This window comes from Fusarium keratoplasticum, chromosome 10 (assembly GCF_025433545.1).
Source record: "Fusarium keratoplasticum isolate Fu6.1 chromosome 10, whole genome shotgun sequence".
Lineage (NCBI taxonomy): Eukaryota > Fungi > Ascomycota > Sordariomycetes > Hypocreales > Nectriaceae > Fusarium > Fusarium keratoplasticum.
Window position 1 is genome coordinate 2,692,775 of NC_070538.1, and position 19,721 is coordinate 2,712,495.

The window sequence follows — 19,721 nt, forward strand, 5'->3', positions numbered from 1 at the left end:
ATCTATTCTTCGTGGGAATCTTCTCTGGTACTGGGAAAGTGTCTCCCGCATAGGCTCATAGACCAAGCAGGTGTGTGTACCTTCTGGTCCAGAGAGGCCAAAGTGATCAAGAGGCGTGTGAATGGATGAGTAGCCCTCGTGTGATGGGTTGGCGTTTTGGGTGAGGTGAATTTTATCCATCTCATTCTTGGGATCTGCAAAGAGAGCTGGGATTTTGACGCTGACGTAGGGAGGGTTGGAGGACTCGGTGCATCTCGGGCTAGGACATGTTGGCGTGAATGCTTGAGGTAGTGTGGAACGACTTGCTATTTGAGATTCTCTGCAAGCCAGACAGTAGAGCCTCCCCCATATCCAAACTTGGCAAGGGTTTTGAATCTTTCGTCCAAGATCTGCCCAGCTGTTGTTGGGTGGAAGTATCGAAGTGCATCTCCAGGGAGTGTTTCTTCCTCAATTGGCTCATTGATGACTCGAGCAGCGGATGGCGTTGAGAAGAAGTGATAGAGGAATTTTGCTATCCTCATGGAGTTACCGCATCCGGGAGTCCTCAAAGAGCAAAAGTTTAAAGCCTTGATCAGGGTCATGATAGTATGGACGCGGAGGTGTAAAGAGAGAGGAAAATTGTCCTGCACGTTGTCGCAGGGGCTCGATCGGCAAATACACGTGAGGAAATGGAACCCAGTGTCAGAATGCAGCTAACTATAAACCGACTTTCAGATATGGAAACACCAGGACTGGAGATTCAGCTGTTTGCATGATAACCATTCTCACACTTGGCAAGCCACCTCTCCGTGGCATCTTGAAGATCATTCTAATCATGGGAGTGCAACGTATGATTGTAAGGTATAAATTTTGCACCTGTTTTGCAGCTCGAGAGTTGTATAATGCTCTCAAACTTAGATGATCGCGTTATAATTATACAGGAACAAAGAAGAGAAAAAAACGCCATGAAATGTTTGTGCGAAACCCTTTGGCAACTCCTATGCACAAACTTAGGTTTTGTATACTGTGCCATCCTTGGGCAACTTTCCACTCGCCAGAAATGTCTCCAAAGCCTTGCTCGTATCACCATGAAGGTAGAAGCTCGTGTGTCCATATCCATTCCTAGTGATGCTCACCCTGTGATCCAACTGCTCCCTGACACTCTGGGCCCAAGCCACGCTGGTATCAGGATCATAGACAGAGTTTGCCAGTAGGACGGTTGGGGCCTCCTTCGCACTCTTGGCTGAAGGTGCCTTGATGTCAGTTACCGGGGCTGGCCAGCCTATGCAGGTGCTTTGATAGTAGTATGACTGTGAGGCACCGCGAGTCCTTGGGGCAAATACGGAAGCTGTGAGGAGCTTCTGCTTAAAGTCTGTTGCTGACCGGGACTGATGCTTCCATTCCTGGCATCCAATGGCAAGGTATGCGTAGGGAGATTCGCCAGTCAAGTCAGTCGCGATGCGTGAGGTTTGGAGTGTTGTCGATAAAGCTGTTGCATTTCCCTTGCTGGCTTCTGCCAATGCTTCTCCGAGTGCGATCCAGTTGTCGCCAAGAGGGAGGTCGACAAAGATGAGAAAGTTTTGGACATTTGATCGGATTTCTTCGCCGGTGACATTGGATCGGCACGTCTTTTTGCATCCTGGGGCAGGGATGGGCTTTGAGTCGGCGCGGGCGAGGATCTGGTCAAAGGTGTGGCTGGCATTCTTGCCGTGCAGAGCACATGTAGAATTATGATCACACCAGTCGAAGAATTTGTTCAGCGTTGTCTCATACGTAACCGTCTCTGTAAGGAGAGTCATCGTCTCGGACTGGGTAAGATCTACCAAGCCGTCGAGGGACATGCGGCCGACTGTCTCGGGGAACAAGTTTAGGTACTGGGTGCCTATCAAAGTGCCGTAAGATAGACCGAGAAGGTTGAATTTGGGAGAGCCGAGAGCGCGGCGGACGAGTTCGTGGTCTTTGGCGGCGTGGATGCTATCGAGGTGGTTTATCAGAGGACCAGTGAGTTTTGTGCAGCTTTCACCTAAGCGTCGGCTATAGTTGAGGAGCTTCTTGTATCCGGCTTCATCCTCGACAAAGGTGGCGACTCTCTCGTTGAAGATATTGGGATCACACTGGACCTGCGTGCTGAAGCCTGCGCCGCGAGGGTCAAGACCAATAATGTCGTAATTTTCTCGCAGGTCCTTGGAAAACTCAAGCTGCGAGACGAAACCCGTGCCAGCCGCTGAGACGAGGAACGCAGCGGATACACCGGGGCCTCCAGGGTTGAAGAACAGTGTGCCTTGCTTCGGCTTGTCGGCCTTGCCTGTGTGGTTCAGACGGGTCAGAGCAAGTCTGACTGTCTTGTCTCCATCTGCAGTGGTCGAGTTGCCTTTGTGGTATGCGATTGGGACGTCGATGGTGCCGCAGTCGACGCCAGGGAGAACTTCTTTAGGACAAGCACCCCATTTTACAGAGGGTGAAGAGTCGTGACTTTTTGAGGCGGCGCGGGGAGAGGCGATGGCAGTTTGGAAAAGAAGAGAGTACAAGGAAATGGAGATGAGAAGTCTCAAAGAGCCTGCCATTGTGTCGAGGCTGAAATGAGTACAGTTGAAACTCTAAGTAGCCTCCAAGAAACAGAGACCATCGTGAGATCTTATATCCTCAGCCTGGCTATGATGTAAAGTGACGGCCAGCTACATCATCGTGCTTTTCACTTGGTCTCACTGCCGTGCGTTCCGTGCATCGGATAGCGGCAGGCTTGGGGGCTAGTGCTGACCCGTCTCAGCCAACACACGTCACTAGACTTTCCCAGGTGGGAAGTGCATTCGAATGCGATCCGCAGGCTCCAGAAAACTGTGCGTTGTTTAAGTGTAATTCAGCCTTATTGACTCACTGCATTGGAGTGTAATACCAGGCCTACGGTGTTCGTCGGGGCTGAGCGTGTCCCTGAGTATCACCTTGTTGAAGAGAGAAATTAGTGAGCAAGGGGAGTGTAGGCCCTTTGCCTCCTAGAAGCCCGATTCCTCCTCTCATTGATCGTGAAGGGGACTTTCTCTTAACCAGAACCCTCACAGATGAAAGGGGCTTATTCAAATCGCACAAGCTGAAATGGACCTTGGGAGGTATGATTGCTTGACAATCTACGAGTTACAGACGGTAGACCGTACAACTAACCCACTACCGCCCCTTCAATCTCGCATGGGGCTGAGTCGTGATGCTTCTCATAGCCTAATCAAGACAGTCATTCGAGCATACTCAAGCGGACAAATACGAATGCCGAATCCCGTTCTCTGGCTGCCTCTTGACGGGTCAGGGGCAGGAGATAAGGTGAGTTGATTGCTTCAAACTGCCAATTCCTGACGGGGGTTCTTGAGCTGGCCAGTGGACCGGTATACTGTATCTCCTGGGTTTGTGAGAGACCAATCTGTGAATTATTTGACTAATTTGAATTCCACTTGAATTACGACGCTCGGCACTTGTGTAAGTGGCCTGATCTCTCACTGCAAGCCCCATCTTTATCACGCGCGTAGTCCAGCAATGGCACTTTCATGTTTCTTCATTAACTGGCTTAATGCCATATTTTAGTATCCATAGACTGAGAAACCTCACTGTCTGAATCTAAACTTGTCTGATTTCTTCACATTCAAGCCACACCATGTGGATAGCTCGTGTCAACGCACTAGTGAGACGAGACATACAGATTCATGCATATGACCCAGAAAGTGATAAGCAGTATGAAGTGATCATGGTGGTTGCACCCGCTGGTCCAATTAATGCATTTGTATTTGCCGACATGTGTATTCTCGCCAATTGCGGCAATCTCTGCGACACAGGTTTTTGAGCTTGTGCCTGGACAATGGCCAACTACGGCGACGGGATGTTCGCCTGTACAAGCAATACTACTGCTACGTAAAACGTAAAATATGGTATAAATAAAATGATTTATAAAAAACAGTCATCATGAGAAAGCATATCAGGCCGCTTTTGCCGCAACGCGTGCCGCTCTGCGGGGTGGACTCCAGTCACTCCAAGGGCGCGTCATCCCAATCCCGATCACGCCGAGAGCAAAGTCGGGCATATAAAAAGCCAGTCAGTCTGACCTCAGAGGTCTCTCACCAACTCTACTCTTCATTGATCGTCACTAAGCAACTCAATTAATTCGCAATGGCTGAACAGAAACCCCCGCTGCCCCCGTTCACCAGGGAGACGGCCCAGATCAAGGTCAAGGCTGCTCAAGATGCTTGGAACACCATGTAAGTCTCTATTCGGTTTGTACCTTAAGGACAAGAACTAATTGTGACACTCCAGGACCCCCTCAAAGGTCAAGATGGCCTACACTCCCGACTCCATCTGGCGTAACCGCGACCACTTTATCAAGGGTCGTCACGAGATTGAGAAGTTCTTGACCAACAAGTGGAACAAGGAGCATGGATACAGGCTGCGCAAGGAGCTCTTTGCGTTTACCGATAACAAAGTACGCCGATATTCTCTGCTCAAGTCCTAGGTGTCATGTTCTAACTGTCTTCCCAGATTGCCGTCCAGTTCTGGTACGAGTTCCACGATGACGATAACCAGTGGTGGCGCTGCTACGGCCTCGAGGACTGGACGTTTGATGAGAACGGTCTAATGAAGAAGAGGCAGATGAGCGGCAACAACGTCAAGATTGCGGATGAGGAGCGATGGTTCAAGGGTGACGTTGACGTCAACACAGTGGAGATTGGACCTGAGCACTGGTGAATTCGACAAGAGAGTCTGGCTGGCTATGAACGCCAAAAAGTTACTTTCAATTGATCTTACCCCGGATTTTGGGGTTCATCTTGGCTGGTACACAACCAAGGCGAATGGAATCAATGTGGTCCTTAATCCCTTTTCAAGTGTACAGCATCCATGAAGTGACCTGCTCTGCATTGAGACATATAATACAAAGTAAGACGTTTTACATTGTTTCATTTATTTGGCAAAAGTATCATACCCTGCAAGGGGCCCTAATATGCCTGGCCAAGGGCTCGAAGAAGCGGCGGGAGGTGGGCTTCCGAGCAACCCAACAGAAAGAACACAGCCATAACACAACCAAAGTTTATATCTAAGCTTCAATAACACGACGAATATCAAGTAATATGCATGGTACATGTTTAGTACTTGGGTAGGTCCAGAGGTACAACCTTACAAGCACCGTGTCAAGAGGAAGGAGCAGGACGGATGCTCCCGACGGTGATCGACTAGCCCACCGAAACAGGAAATCATCCCGATAAGGCAAACGCCTAATTAAACATCACTGCAGTGCGAAGGCCATGAGGGAAGCCTTAGAGGATACTGGCCGTGATCACTTAGGAGTAGAACATCGATAGATATAATCTTATTTAGGAGAGTTTGGATCTTTAAAGGACTGAGAAAAGCTGAGTAAATTACTTCCAAGCGAAGAAAGTCGTAGAAATCCGAGGGCTCAACTAAGTCGGATTAGCTGGTGGCTGCTAGTCAGGAGCGGATAGCGAGTTCCGGTGGCTCTCCATCCTGGAGTACCTGGACGTGATCATTCCAACCCCTCCCTACCCCAACTTAGCTAGTAGGCAAAGACAGAGTGCCTTCCTGGATTCTGATGTCTAGGGCCCCTTCGCAGAGCCAAGTGTTGACGGGCGAGTGCGGCGATATCTTCCTTGTTTGAAATCACTAGTCCTATACCCCGGTCAGGACAACTGTCGAACGACAACAAGAGTACATAGGACGATAGTTGCCCACCTCACTAGTGATCCCTCAACGGGCTGGATGCATATCCTGTCTAGTCTCTCATGCATGAACTGGGGTGGTCACCCTGCCATCCACATTACCGTCCAGCCATGCCATGGCAACGAAAGCGTTCCGCCGACAAGTCTTGGCCCAGCTTCCGTTGCAACGAAACTCGCTTCCCGACAATCCGGAACCTAGCAAAATAGAGTATATGCAATGTGACCGAACCAACACGATCAAAATCATGACGTTTGTGCCGTCTCCGACGACGATCTTGTGGGTTTGGGAGGTATTGTCTGGTCATCCTTGTTTGTCACAGGTGATCCTTTTGACTTGGCGATACCCGCCACTGCATGACGCTAAGCCGACGTGCCGCAGCTGAGCGTGAATAGCTTCAACCGGATGGAGCCGAGGGGGCCGAGAGGCTTGCCTACTAGGGCGCCCAGACAAGTTAGAGGTGAATTACTCCTTGACTACTAGGCCTTGTAGATGGGCTAGGACTTGATTCACATGTTCATTCTCACCAACCCTTGAGTAATAGAAATATGTCTCATGTTGTAATGCTGTTGCTTGAAGCTCACTCAGCAAGCGTGAATTTTACTAGAGCCGCAGCCTGTTCCCTGTATGGCGATAAACTCGCCACGTGAGATGCAACATGCATTATGTTCCTGGTAGAGGCCCGGAGCTAGCAGGGAGTCTTGCAGCTGCATACATCGAGTTGACTATTCGGGTGCTGACTCCGTGGGGCGTCGACTGTTGCCGTGGGATGGACCTTTTGGGAGACACGATGGACAGAGGATGAGAGTTGGATGGGCAAGATCATTGCCATGTTGTTTAGGAGTGGAGGAATTTCGAGAGTTGATACTGACTGAGCCAAGATTCAAAATTTCATTACCTTGGCATGACTCTCCTCAAGACTGAACCTGGGCGGTCAAAGCAACTCTGTGTGCCTTGGCCGAGGAACCGCAACTACTCCTTGTATGCACTAGTCTGGTTGTGCCTGGATGCAGCATAATCCTTGGCCTCTCGTCCAGAAGAGGAAACTCGCGTGATGGCAGATACAACTCTGAGGAAGATGCCGAGGAGCTTGACTTCAGCAAGGGTCATTCCCGGTCTCGGAGTTCTCGGTAACTGCCTTGTGGGTTATCCCATGAAACTGATCTTCCAGTGTGTTTTGTCTCTAGAAATGTGTCGACTCTATACTTTCAATGAGATGTAAATTCCTTTAACTAGGTATGTCCAACAGCGAGTCCTCATATGAGAAACGGTCAGCTACGGGCTTGTGCTTAGGAGTTTTCCCTCCGACGGCCCGGTCCTGCAAGCTTGGCCATTCCGAAAAGGTCTACCCTGAAAGCTGAACTTTACGTACATGGCTTGAGAAAGCCAGTGGATCCATAGGCGGAATCAGGGCGCTTGCCAGGGTGTCAAGCAAGGTTGCGATCAGAGTAGCCCATGGCTAGATTATCAGATGATCTGATAAGATAACCGTGCCATGAAGCCTTTTTGCCCTCTGCGTCTGGGCTTGAGGCCTGGTTAAGCGCCGGCTATGTGCTTGGCGTGGGGAACGAGGGATTTGCGAGAGCGTCCGATGAGCTTTTCTGTTCTGGGAGAAGGATGAGCGTGGTTGAGCAAGAGGCATCGCGGACGTGTATATAAAGCCTCATTGTTCCTCTCTCTCTGACAAGAATTCTCATCATCCTCAGCATCTTCTTCAACAGCCTCAACTCATCTTTCAAGTCTCTTGAGCATCAACCGCCAACATGAAGGTTTCCGCTTTCCTCTCCACCGTCGCCGTCACCCTGGCCTCCATTGGCTCTGCCAATGCCGCCACTCCCCTCTGTGCCGTAAGAAAGACCCCGAACCAACACGATCCGTGTGTTGTTGGTTCGAGCACATCTTTTGCTGACTCTGCCGACAGATCACTTGCTTCACTGCTGTCATGAACCATGAGGCCGCCAAGACCTGCACTGAGGCCAACATGTTCCTCTGCATGTGCAAGATCAAGGCCCTGACTCTGGCCTACCGTGACTGTGCCTGCTCCAGCTGCCTTACCCCCCAGAGCAAGCTGGATGCTATTGCCACTGGCAAGGACATTTGCAACCGTACGCATTCCCGAGACCTGGCAGTGAAATGTGAAGCTGACAACTTGCAGAGTACAACGCGCCCGTTAACTGGCTCCCCGATACCTGCCCTTCTGCTTAAATGGTCTTGCCCTTGGGTATAAGCTGTTGATGAGCTTGACAGAAACGACTGGGGTATACTTGTAGTTGTGAGGGCAATGCTGTATACTCTGAAACACGATTGAGCATGTAGTTATGATTATGAGATTTATTCCAAGATGTGGCAGTTCCTGAGTGCATGAACCGTTGTCTTTTGAAGGAAAGAACATGGGAGGTGGCAGAAACGGAGACGGATAAATAAGAATTATCCCAGCTCCGCGATCGACCCCCACAAGTTGACGGTTGGCAACGATTTTGGTGTAGCGGAATGGAACGTGACTGGCAACCGCTTCTTTAAGCGGATCCCCGGGTGGCCTGAGAAGAGAGTGTCTAGGCGAGATCTGCTGCTCCGAGCGCTTTTGGTCTAGAGCTGATTATACGAGTTCAAGGGTTTTTGTTCAGCTTGGGACATGGGTTGGTTGCGGGGCCTCGCTCGGCCTGGCTATCCGTAAAGATTCTAGCGAGGCGTCGAGGTCATCTTGGCGAGGTTGGATTTGAGGCAGGTGATGGGAGATTGAGATGGAAGGATGAAGCTTAGCTTTTGCTGGAAATTGAGTAGTGATGGAGAGTATGAGGATGTAGTCTGTGGTAATGACCATCTTGAGAAAGGAGAGGCACCGTTGTGTGAAAAATGAACGAAGTGTTGGTGATTCCATGGTCAAGCAAAACTGGGTCGAGCTGGAATCTCGGAATGGCCTCACAGCAGTTCACCGCGTCATTACCGAAATTGAAGATGCCCATCTTGGATCGGGCGCTCGATCTTGGCTGGCTACCCGTCAATAGCTTGCAAAACCAACACTGAACCTCTCGAGGCTTGCACCAGGATCTGAGCTGCAGCTATTGAGCATCGTTAGCTCAGGTACAGAGATGAGCAGAGCTGCTGAAATGGGCGTGGCGAGATAAGCGGTCGGGTCGGCGTTCGGCTGCGGGTTTAATGGGGATTCCACATGATGGGCTTTTTGACAGCCCAATGACAGATCCTAGTTCGTGATGGAGGTGATTCGGAGCCTCGGCCGAGCTTGTGGATGGGGGGACAACATTGGGATGGAATCACGGCTGGGGACCCTTCTTTCTGGTATGAATAGGTAAGTCAAGATTTTGTTCTAGATTATCCGTTAACCGTTGATGATCATCATCCTTAGTCTTTTTACCCAGCTGTCATCCAGCCGTGGTCCTTTGGTGAAGATGTCCAGCAAACACTGATTATCAGATGATCAGATAACTCTAAAATTACCGCCCAGCTAAACTACGGTGCCTGGCGACCGACGGCGCTGCCAGACGAGCCCGATCAAGAAAGGCGTGTACAATTTATCACGCACGCCACCAAACCACGGGTGGAGAAGGGCAAAATGGTCAGGCTACAGGGGGAACAGTCAGGGGGATGCTTGCAGGGGTTTGCGTGGGATGGGAGCATGGAGTAGCATCATTCTTTGGGACAAGCTTGGGGTCAGGCACGAGGTTCGAGACCAGGTATAAGGATGGAAGACCGCCTCTTTTTTGTTTGGGTTTGGTCTTTACACGGTTTATATCCTCCAGCTTGTGCCTGTCGAACAACTTGCTGTCTCTATCCGTTAACGACACATCAGACACGATGAAGACGTCTTCCTTCGCTCAGCTGCTCTCCCTTGCATCGGTGGCCACCGCCGCCATGCCCAAGTGCGCTGTACGCCGCCTTAAAATGTCCACGATCAATCGACTACTAGCTAACGCGCGATAGATTGACTGCTTCCAAGATGTCATCTACGCGCACCCTCCCATGGGCTGCAAGGAGTCCACCATGTACCTGTGCTTCTGCAAGATGCCTTCTCTGCAGTGGTACTTTGTCGAGTGCGGCAAGGAAAAGTGCGAGGACTCTGAGGGCGCCATTAGCTTCGGCCTGAACCTCTGCGACGGTGAGTTTTTGAGTGTTTCTTGTGCTGGCATCTCTAATAAGCAAACAGAGCTCGGCTATCCCATTGAGACCGACAAGCTCACCAAGCCCCCCATCACCAGCGAGGGAACCATCACCGATGCGCGACCCACCGTGACCGGGGAGGACGACTCCAAGCCCACCACCAACGACGCCGCCGAGACCACCACCGCCGAAGAGTCTGCTGCCGAGACCACCGAGGCTGCCAGCACCACCGTCGCTTCCACTGGAGCCACAACTGCTGCCGCCTCCAAGACGGAGAGCTCGGCCGAGGAGACTGAGACTGAAGAGGCCGAGACTTCTGCTGAGGAGTCTACCGCCGAGTCCACTGCCGCTGGATCAAGCGCTGCCGAATCTACCGCTGCTGATGCTACCACCGATGCCTCTGCCGACGCTGCTACCTCTACACCCACGACCGAGCCCAACGGCGCCAACTCCGTCTCTGCCTCGGGTCTGCTCGTTGCCGTCGGCGTTGTCGCTGCTGCCTTTGGACTTTTCTAAGGGGGTGAATGATGAGACGAGTTCATGCTGGTTTCAAGCGCAGTGTAAATCATCTGTTTTCTGTCTATAGAGCTGCATCTTAATGGGCGATGTGTAAAAATACATGGATAAACCTGGCTGTCCAATATCGATTGAAACCGTTTCTGTGCAGTATTGACGAACAAGTGAGACAAATGACCCTTGTCAGAAGCTGATGATCGGCTCCCGGCAAGGAAATCCGTATAAGCCAGGGTCTGTCCGTATTAGGCATGTGGCTAATGTCATCCCATATTGGCCGAATCGACCCATAGATGCTGGGCTGAAGGTGCAGCATAAACACATTTGAGTGAGACGTTTGATCCTTTTGTTTTGAAACACTGATTTGTTGTTTTGAAACGGCACGGCGGCGGTTTTTCGGTGGTGCTGATGGAGGATTTCATGCGGTGATATTAGATGGTGTGTGCGTGAGACTTTGTTTCATCTGGTACACGCCCAATTAAACATGCTGGATGAAGGATTCAATAATCCCAAGATACTTGCTCCTATGACCTAGACGCAGCCTTACCGGCAGGTTAATGCAGAAACGGGCCCTCGGATGATAGAATGCAACATTGAAATTCGCTGGATAGAGGGTTCCTCTCCTGCTACGCAGTATGCTGCTATGACACCCATATATTTCAACTCAGTGAGTTACAGCACATCCCATGTGAACAAACAGACTTAGGATTAAATCCGGGTTGCTACTGGTGATACGGAAATTCCATCTTTGACGAGTGAGATGCGTTTGTCCCAATACACACGGACAAAGAGAGCCGCTGTCGCAGTAAACACGTATCTGCTTTCACAAACACATGTTTTACTACCGTGACGGAATTTGATATCTATGAAATTAAAAATTTTTCTTTGAGGCTAATCCTACAAAGAAGTTATTCTACCTTTCCTAATTGCCGGGTAGTCCTTGAATTCACTGAGTGAGTCCATTAGCAACCAAACACCACCTCCTAATGGAGCATAGATTTCCTGGATGTATGGCAAATAAGGAATCTTCAACGACATTGATATCATGTTAAACCTAATATATTGACACTCAGTGGAAGATTCATCCATTTCCAAGTCAACTCAAGCACTACATCCCGTTGAAGCCTTGTAATCCAGTCAGTTGTTCTGGTGGAAACATCGACCACACTCAACACTCACTCATCCTCTTCTAAACAAAATCGCCAGATCTACCGCTTCTAAATATCACCGGCTCACATCCTCATTGGGTATCTAAACCCTCAAAGCCGACCACGTCCCACGAGCCAGGATCCTCACGCCATGTTGACAAGCCAATGAAGATAGCAGGCTCAGGCCGTCTAAGGTGGTACTGCACGCCCTGCCAGAAGCAATGCCGGGATGCTAATTCTTTCAAACAACACACCCTTTCCGAGTCTCATACTCGTCGTATCGACAACATTAGAAACGTGCACGAAACCATCGACGACTTCTTTCAGCAATTCCAAATCTCCTTTCTTAGGCTCCTCCAGACTAGTTATCAAGAGAAGAGTGTCCATTCTAACCGGTTCTACCAGACGTATATCGCGGATAAGCACCACATTCATCTCAACTCTACGCGATGGAGCTCTTTGGCTGAATTAATCAAGCACCTTGGCCGAGAAGGACTTTGCCGCACTGAGGAAAAGGACGACGGACTCTATGTTGCCTGGATCGACCGCTCTCCAGAGGCCGTTCGCCGAACGGATGCACTCAAGAAACGAGACCAAGCCGATGCTGCGAGCAAGACTAGAGAGGACGACATCATCAAGGTCCAGATCGAACGGGCACACGCGAACCGAAAACCATCTCCAACCGCCACCTCACTCTCAATGCCCCTTCCCACTGAACCCGGTCCTGCAATTGCATTTCAGCTGACAACCGATACCAAAGGAACACTAAAGAACACGGGAGGTTCAGTCAAGAAGGTCAATGCCTTTAAGACGGCAAAGCAGAACCTTCAAGAAGCTAAGAAGAGGAAGCAGTCTGAGGCTGCCAGCACGGATGAGCCTCCTTCCAAACGTTCTTGAGATAGTATGTCGCGAGCACGCATTGTGCTCATGAGTGGGAATCTCAGCCGGAAGGGAAGTGAATTGTTCAACAGAGGAACAAGAGAGCATGGCATTAGAGCTTATGCATGGTTTGATAAACACCAACACGCCAGGTGCGTTGTGAGTCAAGGGTCCTATATCACAGTCCTTATGGGTATACGGTGATTCTCTAGCTTCTATCCACACACTCTTTTGTTTCTAGCTCCCTATATAGCACATCCCTAGTATTTATCCACAGCACGTGGTGTCTACGGCAGCCAGTACCTTGATCGTGTGTGCACATCTGTGTCAACTTCGAAACAGTACGTGAAAATATGTTCTTCAAATCACTTTTTGCTACTGGTAAATACAGCATCCAAAGTCCAGACTATCAACACAATGTCGACTGAAGCAGTCTAGTGACCCTGATATCCTCGACCAAAACACAAACCCTTACAGACAGATACCCATGCAGTCGGCACCTCCATTCTCAGGATCACAGTCATCCGTAGGATTATCGTAGCACCAAAGCCCCTTGGGGCACTCCTCGCCAATGAATCCACCACAAGAGGGTGCCTTAATGGGAGCGCAGATGCCGGGAGCGTCGCAGGCCATGCCACACGAGCCAGGAATGCGAGGGTCGTCGATGCAGTGCGTGCCCTTCTTGCAGCGAGGAGGATGCTCTATGCGGAAGCCGCCACACGTCTGGTACTGGTTCTTGAAGTAACAGGTGCCGGGGCAGCGGTGGAGGTTGGTGCAGCTATAGTCGTTGGGCACGCACTTTGTGTCTGCCGGGCAGGGGGCAATCTTGAAGCCGCAGCCTCGGCCGTTGGGGCTCTGCTGGGCGGTTGCGAGGCCGAGGAGAGTGGCGGCGATGAGGTTGGTGAAGAGCATTGTGATTGAGTGATGTGTGGATGTGGATAGCTTGGTGGATTAGATGAATGGGGAGTGGCACTTTATATAACTTATAGGACGAGAAACAGTTTGGACAGAAACCAATGTAAGCTTATAATTAATTCAAATCACACTCCATTTCCCTGAAACATGCATACAGCGTAAGATGAGGTCGGATCTGCGGTCAGGTGTCCGTGAAGCTTTGAGAGCAAATGAAGGGGCCAGCCACCTCGTATAACCACGAGATATGCCTCTCATCGCGGCACGGTAATGACGCACGATTCGTTCATTCCTCGTGAAAAAACAATCCTCAGCTGTCAACTGGCCTCGGCGTGATTACCCCGGCGTCGATCCCCCATGTCGTCACTGCGGCATTGTCCAATTTTAGACCTGGGGGTCTCAGGAGAGGCGCGGACGTGATTTGATGCCGGCAAGCCTCAGTGGGACGGAGACTCATCGATTGGTCTGCTTCGTCAAAACCTACTCCATCCTGCGGCCGGCAGTTTGACGGGCGGCCACGTTGAACGGACGATGGCGTCGCAATTCAGCCTAGCGCTGAGAGCTTGTGAGACATTGTTACCCGCGATATGCCTGAGCTGAGCGGAATGTGGCGGTCGGCCGATCGCCCGTGGCTCGAGGTTGAATATTTGTTTGGTCATGAGGTGTCATTGGGAACAATAGTACCTGGATGAGGTTGTATTTCTCTAGTGGATATGCTTCCCGGGCTCCGTCTCTCTACATGTACTCATCTCCCAGGTATCACATCTCACTTATTTTTTTCCTCATCCTCCTCATCCTCAGCCAATATGTTTGGCCATTTTGACCTGTACTCCCAGCTCGTCAGCATAGGGCGTACACAAGTCCCAGGTTCTTTTGGAACCATCGGCCACATGTCATCAAGTCGACGCCCTGCTGCAGGACTTTCTCTGCTCAGGTCGCCGTGCTGATTCCTCCGATGACTGACACCATCGTCTTGCTCTTGACAGTCTTGAGGATTCCCAGAGCGAATGGCACTTGATAGCCAGGCCCAGACCTGACGCTTGTGGACTGTTTGGGATGCACACCTCCGGAGCTGACATCGAGAAAGTCAACGACTCGCTCAGTTAGGATAGGTGCCAGCTTGCAAGAGTCAGCGACGGCATAGCTTTCCGGGAACTCGTCCTTCATGTTGTCAAACCAGTCCGTGCCGCTGATTCTGACGAATAGCGGCATATCCTCCGGGATTGCGGCGGGAACAAGGTCCGTAATTTCAAGGACCAATCTCACCCTGTTCTCCCAGCTGCCGCCATACTTGTCCTTGCACTGGTTGCTGATTGGACTGAAGAACTGATGGATGAGATACCCGTCAGCGGCATGGATTTTAACAATGTCAAAACCGGCCTTGACAGCTCGCTTTGTCGCATCGAAAAGGCGACTTGGAAGACCTCGATTTGGTCCAGGGCCAATTCCTTGGGCTGGGGGTACTTGTCGTTGCAGTGGAGAGTAGAAGTGGCATGCACCTCATCAGGCCATCCTCCAACTTCTAGTGCAGCTATTGCGTTCTTGTGGAGGAACGGTGCCACGTCGACCTTCTTCCGTCGTGGCTTAACTGTATGCCAATCTTCTAGCTCTCGCTGTGAGTAAAGTTGATGATTCTCTTAAGAGGTTCAATCTATCCGTCTTCTCAAAGTCCAATATCCTGAGGTGGGGTGCGGCCTTCTTTCTGGACCGCAGTTGACTCCATAAAAACTAAGTCCAGACCTCACTGGATGATGCCACACAAATGGGCAAGATGCCAGTCTGTGGCGTAGCCCTCCTTGGCAGAGTACTAACACAAGGGGGCCAGGAAGATCCGGCTTTGGAAAGTTACATCCCGGAAGGTAAGAGGTGTGAAGAGTTTGTCATTTCTGTGCCATATTTGACGCCTGTTGTAGTGCCTGATGGTAGTTGCTGATCTGGAGTGTAGCAGGGAGCACTCTCTGGTGCGACATTGTCGATGACGGAGGTTGGAGGGTATGGAATGTTTACGATGGCCGTGCTGAGCCTGCTTTTGACTTGAATGAATTGCAATTCGCCGACGGCTCAAGGGCTAATGATTAACAGACCAATGTTTTCACACTCTACTGGCACATATATCCCATCAACGGCCGGGATCCGAGTATAACAAAGAAGACAGTATTAACACATCATAGCAGCGTCAAGTATTTTCACTCCAGAAGCCCCAGTCTCCTAAAGGATATAATGGCAATCGCAAGCTTCAGAATAGCCTTCTGTTGAGGATTGAGGGGTGCGAAGGAGTACACGTGACTTCACACACGTGATATCAACCACTGTTTTGGCATCTTGTCCTTTCCTCACCACTACAATAAGCCGCCCTCTTCGCCCTCTTCGCCCTCTTTCTGCCTCAACGGGACCTGAAGTGATGGGTCCTCATATCATTACCTCGATCAAAAGCCCAGCGTTTCGAGAACCAAAGGGATGGTCTTCAGCCTGTCTCTATGACTGTGTTGCCGAGCCAAACGCATCCGAAGCTACAGCTACGAGGCACACAGACTTCACAAACAAGTTTCGAACAATATAAGTAAGGTGAAATGATCGAAACCCTAATGAAAATACCCAGCATGGAGTTGTTGAAACCCCGAATGAAAATGCCCAAGTATGAGTTGTTGGAACTCGAGTTGGTCGACCCGTGCTCTCTATCTGTTGCCTAACATCCCGTCCAGTCTAGAACAGATAACTGGCACTCTAGTCAGTGTCCTTCTCCAGCCTAGCCCACATCAACTTGTTGTACAAATCGATATCCACCGGACGGACCGCTGCCATTTCAATCGGCTCGTCAATCAGGGTATGAAAGGCTACAACGTCACCCACATGCATGGAAAGTTGTTCAGCCGAGGGTAGATCGGAAGACTCAAATCTGCGACCGCTAGATATTGTGCTTGACTGCAGAATCAGCTCAATCGAGCGAGTGCCGTTGGGGAAGTGTTTGTGCTTCAGTAGCGCGTTGAGAACAGTCTCATCCACATGGATGTCCTTGACATGAGCCTTGAAGTGCTTTCCCAACTGGCCTTGAAGCAGCATTGCCCGTCGCATGACGAACATCACGTCGCCGTCATCGCTTTCATTCGGTCCCTTGACGTTGATGTGTGCGCTCAATCTGCTAACAAAGTCGGGTTTCTTTGCTTTCTTATCGTCATCGGTCAGGTTCTTGGCGGCCAGGTTGCGGATGTGCTTCTCGGCGGCTATCCTCGCGTCTGTTGCCTCCTTGGCGGCTTTGGCGGCTTTGGCGACTGCCTCCTTGGCGGAAGCCTCCTGGGCAGCTGCCGCAGCCTCCTGGGCGGTTGCCAGCTTGTTGGGGGCTGCCAGCTTGGCGGCTGCCTGCTTGGCGGCTGCCTCCTCGACGGCTTTTTTCTCGGTGGCTACCTTCTCACGGGCTTTTCTCTCGGCGGCTTCCATCTTTCTGGCTCTCGCCTCTGTGCCATATTTGAACCCGCTGAATGTGCTCGAGGTCCCACCGATAAAGATGAAGATGGCTCGTCCTAGTGGCCGTACGAAGCCTGAGTCCAGGAACTCGCCATCCTGCATAGGCGCCAGGAAGTACTTCAGCCAGCCCAGCGGTCCATTGAAGGCGGAATCAAATTCGTCAAACAGCACAACTGGAGTCTCGCCCTTCAGTGAAGTGTCCCTGATCTTGTCGAAAACGTGAACCAGGTCTGAGTACTGCAAAAACTGGGAAAGGTTGGCTTCGATCGGCTCCCAGTCCTCGTCTTTGTTGAGCACTGCCTTGATGACTTCCTTGACGCCAAAGGATTTTCCAGCACCTGGCTGCCCAAAAACGGCAATCGACAGCGGCTTCTTAACCTTGTTGTTCAGATACTCATGGATCACAGAGGCAGTAGATCGGTAACCCTCAATCTCTATCCGATCCGCCGTCTGTACCTTGCCGAACTTGGCAGTTGGGATGCTGGCTTCGAGGCGTTCTGTCCCCAGCTTGACAACCTCAGCAGCGACAGGGTGTCGCTTCTGCTTAAGAATACTGAAAAGGGACCAATTGCTCTCTTTTTTGGCCATATTTTGGTCGCCATATATGACCTTGGTCTTGGGAGTTTTGTAGTTGTTGATGTCCTTGGCTTTGGGATAGTTCAGACGCCCTCCAGCATCCTTGTAGAAGCCAGTGGTTGCGAAGCGATGGGACCAAACGATGGCAAGCTCGATAGCCAGCCCTATCTGTGTACGGCCCATTTCAGAAAGGTGTGCCTTTGGCTGTCTGGCGAGACATGCAGCTAGCCCGGTGATAAACGCCAAGTGGATGCCTGACATCCGTCCATGGTAGGGCCGCAGGAGGTCACCCTCCGCCATGTTCGGCACCATGTGGAAGACGAATGGCTGCTCTTGATTGTTTTTGATTGGTCGCAGGTGGAGGACACCTTCATATCCGAAACGCACAAGCAAGTGCACCCCGTGTTCCATGACGTTGACTGTTCCTTGTCCAAGGTCAATCTTCATCTTGGCGTAGATTTTGTCGATATTGTCCTTGCAATCCTCCATCGTCCTCTCCCACGATATGCCACGAGAGATGCGAATTCCATCGGCGCGAAGATCGTTCGCGTCAATCACGACGATGGTTGAAAGATCTTTCTGTGCGAGGCCTTCAAAGGCTTCCAGTTTGGCCTTTTTACGGTCTTCCAACTCGGCCTCTTCAATCGCTTGATTTCTGGCTTTGATCTCCTTTTCAGCCTTTGCCAAGACTTGCCCTTCGAGCTCTGAAAGGGCTTGCTGGTCGGCGTCTGTAAAGGCTCCCTGGTCGCCGCCTTCTGTAAGGGCCTTGGCCGTTTTAAGGGCTGTTAGCTTCTCTGCGAGGATTTTCCGGCCGACGTTTGTAGTGAGTTTGCCCCAAAGCGGCCCAGAATAGAGAGGCGCATGCATCTGATAAATCAGGATTTCTGCGTCATGATCCTGGGCTTTAACCTCCTTGCTGACTCCAGAGTCATCCCAGACGGCGATCTTTGGTGGGGGCGCATCGTTGTCGGCATCGTTGTCGGCATCGTTGTCGCCGCCCTTCTTCTTGATGGCAGAATGCCTGACAACTCGCAGGGAAGGGGTTTCGCCCTTCTTCCCCTTGGCCAGTTCAATGACAGAATCAAAGTTCGGGAGAGAAGGATCGACGGGTGGCGCAGGAGCATCTTGGTTGAATGACCCCAAAGAATACTTCTTTACTCTCCAGTCATTATCACTCTTCTTCAGGAGCTGATACATGAGATCAACTCCGCCATGGACGATGTTTGCCTTGACCTCAGTCGAAGAGCCGTCTCCTGGGATCATGAGGCATTCCTGGCGCTTCTGGGCATACACTGAGATGAGAGGTGCGTTGTTCGATGAGAGCCGGAGGTTGGGTACTTTGTATGCTGTAAAGAAATTTAGCGAGGACCCGATTACGATGCAGGTTGATGACACTCACTCTCGGGTCCATTCCCAAACCCCAAAACCAAGTATCCCGAGCCGGCATGATTTCTGTGGTTGGGGCCAGCAAACATCCAGACAGAAATAAAATCCCCGCTCTGAAATGATAGGTCAGCCAACATCCTGTCTACCGCTGTAGAAAAAGCCGCTGTTGAAAGGGTTGTGGGCTTACCTTGAGATACTTGAATATCTCGTCATCTCTCGTAAACATTCGGCCTCGGCACTAGATAAAATCATAGTGAGTATACTCATTTCGAAGATATGAGATGGTGGCATACCCATGCGTTTCCGTTGTCCGAGGTTTTGAACCAATTGCTATGGCTGAGCCACGACAACGATTGGCCGTTGTCAAGTTTCTTGATGGTTTTGCCATCCTTCTCACAGATTGCAACGACAAACCAAGTTCCGGATCCAGTCTCGTTGCCGCCTTCAAGATTCTCGTTCCTAGAATGAGTGATAACTTGGAGACTAGTGAGTTGTTTGATATCATCGTCGTTCAAAACCTAATGTTGCCCCTGATCAGCACGCTGCACGTATCCCCTCACAGGTGTAGAAATTGATGAGAACTGACCATGTTTGCCTTTTTTCCGTCGTCGGTCACATTGTTTTCCATTGTGCTAAACCAGAAATTGTCTCGGGCTGTTGCCTTCTGCTCCGGAGTGCCCGTGTCCGGGTCAGGGGGGTACTTTGTTTCCCCCCCTGCGACATAGTATGTGCCCGGTATCGCATTCTTCGTATCTCTCTCGTCGAAGGGTTTCAAAGAGTTCCATCCTGTCGGAAACTCATTTGCGTCGCCCTGGTCTCCAGGCATGGTCGTAGAGAGTATTGAAAGGAAGAAGGGTAGTTTCCGTTCGCTAATGTATCACAAGGAAAGCGTGAAAGCGATGTAGAAAGCTGAATTTTTTCCCCAGGTCTCTAGCTCTCCTATTTATACGCATATCTCATAGTTGAAGGGTTTCATCCTTGGAATGCCCTAATGTTGCGTGAACTCTGCGGAAAGAGGTATTTGGAACCTGGGTGTTGGATGAAGGT

The 19,721-nt window shown here is 50.7% G+C and overlaps 7 protein-coding genes across 7 annotated transcripts; 4 read left to right on the forward strand and 3 right to left on the reverse strand.

Moving 5' to 3' along the window:
* Positions 1-989: 989 nt before the first annotated feature.
* On the reverse strand, positions 990-2,543 carry NCS57_01272700 (uncharacterized protein; the record flags this gene model as incomplete). Its single annotated transcript, XM_053062392.1, has 1 exon — positions 990-2,543. One exon carries the CDS (start codon positions 2,541-2,543, stop codon positions 990-992), a length of 1,554 nt encoding a protein of 517 aa, XP_052908920.1.
* Positions 2,544-4,125: 1,582 nt separating this feature from the next.
* NCS57_01272800 (uncharacterized protein) lies at positions 4,126-4,698 on the forward strand (the record flags this gene model as incomplete). Its single annotated transcript, XM_053062393.1, has 3 exons — positions 4,126-4,214; positions 4,270-4,435; positions 4,492-4,698. 3 exons carry the CDS (start codon positions 4,126-4,128, stop codon positions 4,696-4,698), a joined length of 462 nt encoding a protein of 153 aa, XP_052908921.1.
* Positions 4,699-7,445: 2,747 nt separating this feature from the next.
* NCS57_01272900 (CFEM domain-containing protein) lies at positions 7,446-7,887 on the forward strand (the record flags this gene model as incomplete). Its single annotated transcript, XM_053062394.1, has 3 exons — positions 7,446-7,529; positions 7,604-7,787; positions 7,838-7,887. The coding sequence occupies 3 exons, from the start codon at positions 7,446-7,448 to the stop codon at positions 7,885-7,887; spliced, it is 318 nt and encodes a 105-aa protein (XP_052908922.1).
* A 1,563-nt stretch (positions 7,888-9,450) lies between these two features.
* NCS57_01273000 (CFEM domain-containing protein) lies at positions 9,451-10,314 on the forward strand (the record flags this gene model as incomplete). The annotated part of the gene is made up of 3 exons (XM_053062395.1): positions 9,451-9,567; positions 9,622-9,796; positions 9,845-10,314. Exons 1-3 carry the CDS (start codon positions 9,496-9,498, stop codon positions 10,312-10,314), a joined length of 717 nt encoding a protein of 238 aa, XP_052908923.1. The 5' UTR covers positions 9,451-9,495.
* A 1,310-nt stretch (positions 10,315-11,624) lies between these two features.
* On the forward strand, positions 11,625-12,356 carry NCS57_01273100 (C2H2-type domain-containing protein; the record flags this gene model as incomplete). Its single annotated transcript, XM_053062396.1, has 1 exon — positions 11,625-12,356. The coding sequence occupies one exon, from the start codon at positions 11,625-11,627 to the stop codon at positions 12,354-12,356; it is 732 nt and encodes a 243-aa protein (XP_052908924.1).
* A 453-nt stretch (positions 12,357-12,809) lies between these two features.
* NCS57_01273200 (uncharacterized protein) lies at positions 12,810-13,250 on the reverse strand (the record flags this gene model as incomplete). The annotated part of the gene is made up of 1 exon (XM_053062397.1): positions 12,810-13,250. The coding sequence occupies one exon, from the start codon at positions 13,248-13,250 to the stop codon at positions 12,810-12,812; it is 441 nt and encodes a 146-aa protein (XP_052908925.1).
* A 2,724-nt stretch (positions 13,251-15,974) lies between these two features.
* Positions 15,975-19,500, reverse strand: NCS57_01273300 (uncharacterized protein; the record flags this gene model as incomplete). The annotated part of the gene is made up of 5 exons (XM_053062398.1): positions 15,975-18,634; positions 18,688-18,787; positions 18,862-18,912; positions 18,968-19,192; positions 19,261-19,500. 5 exons carry the CDS (start codon positions 19,498-19,500, stop codon positions 15,975-15,977), a joined length of 3,276 nt encoding a protein of 1,091 aa, XP_052908926.1.
* Between the last annotated feature and the right edge of the window lie 221 nt (positions 19,501-19,721).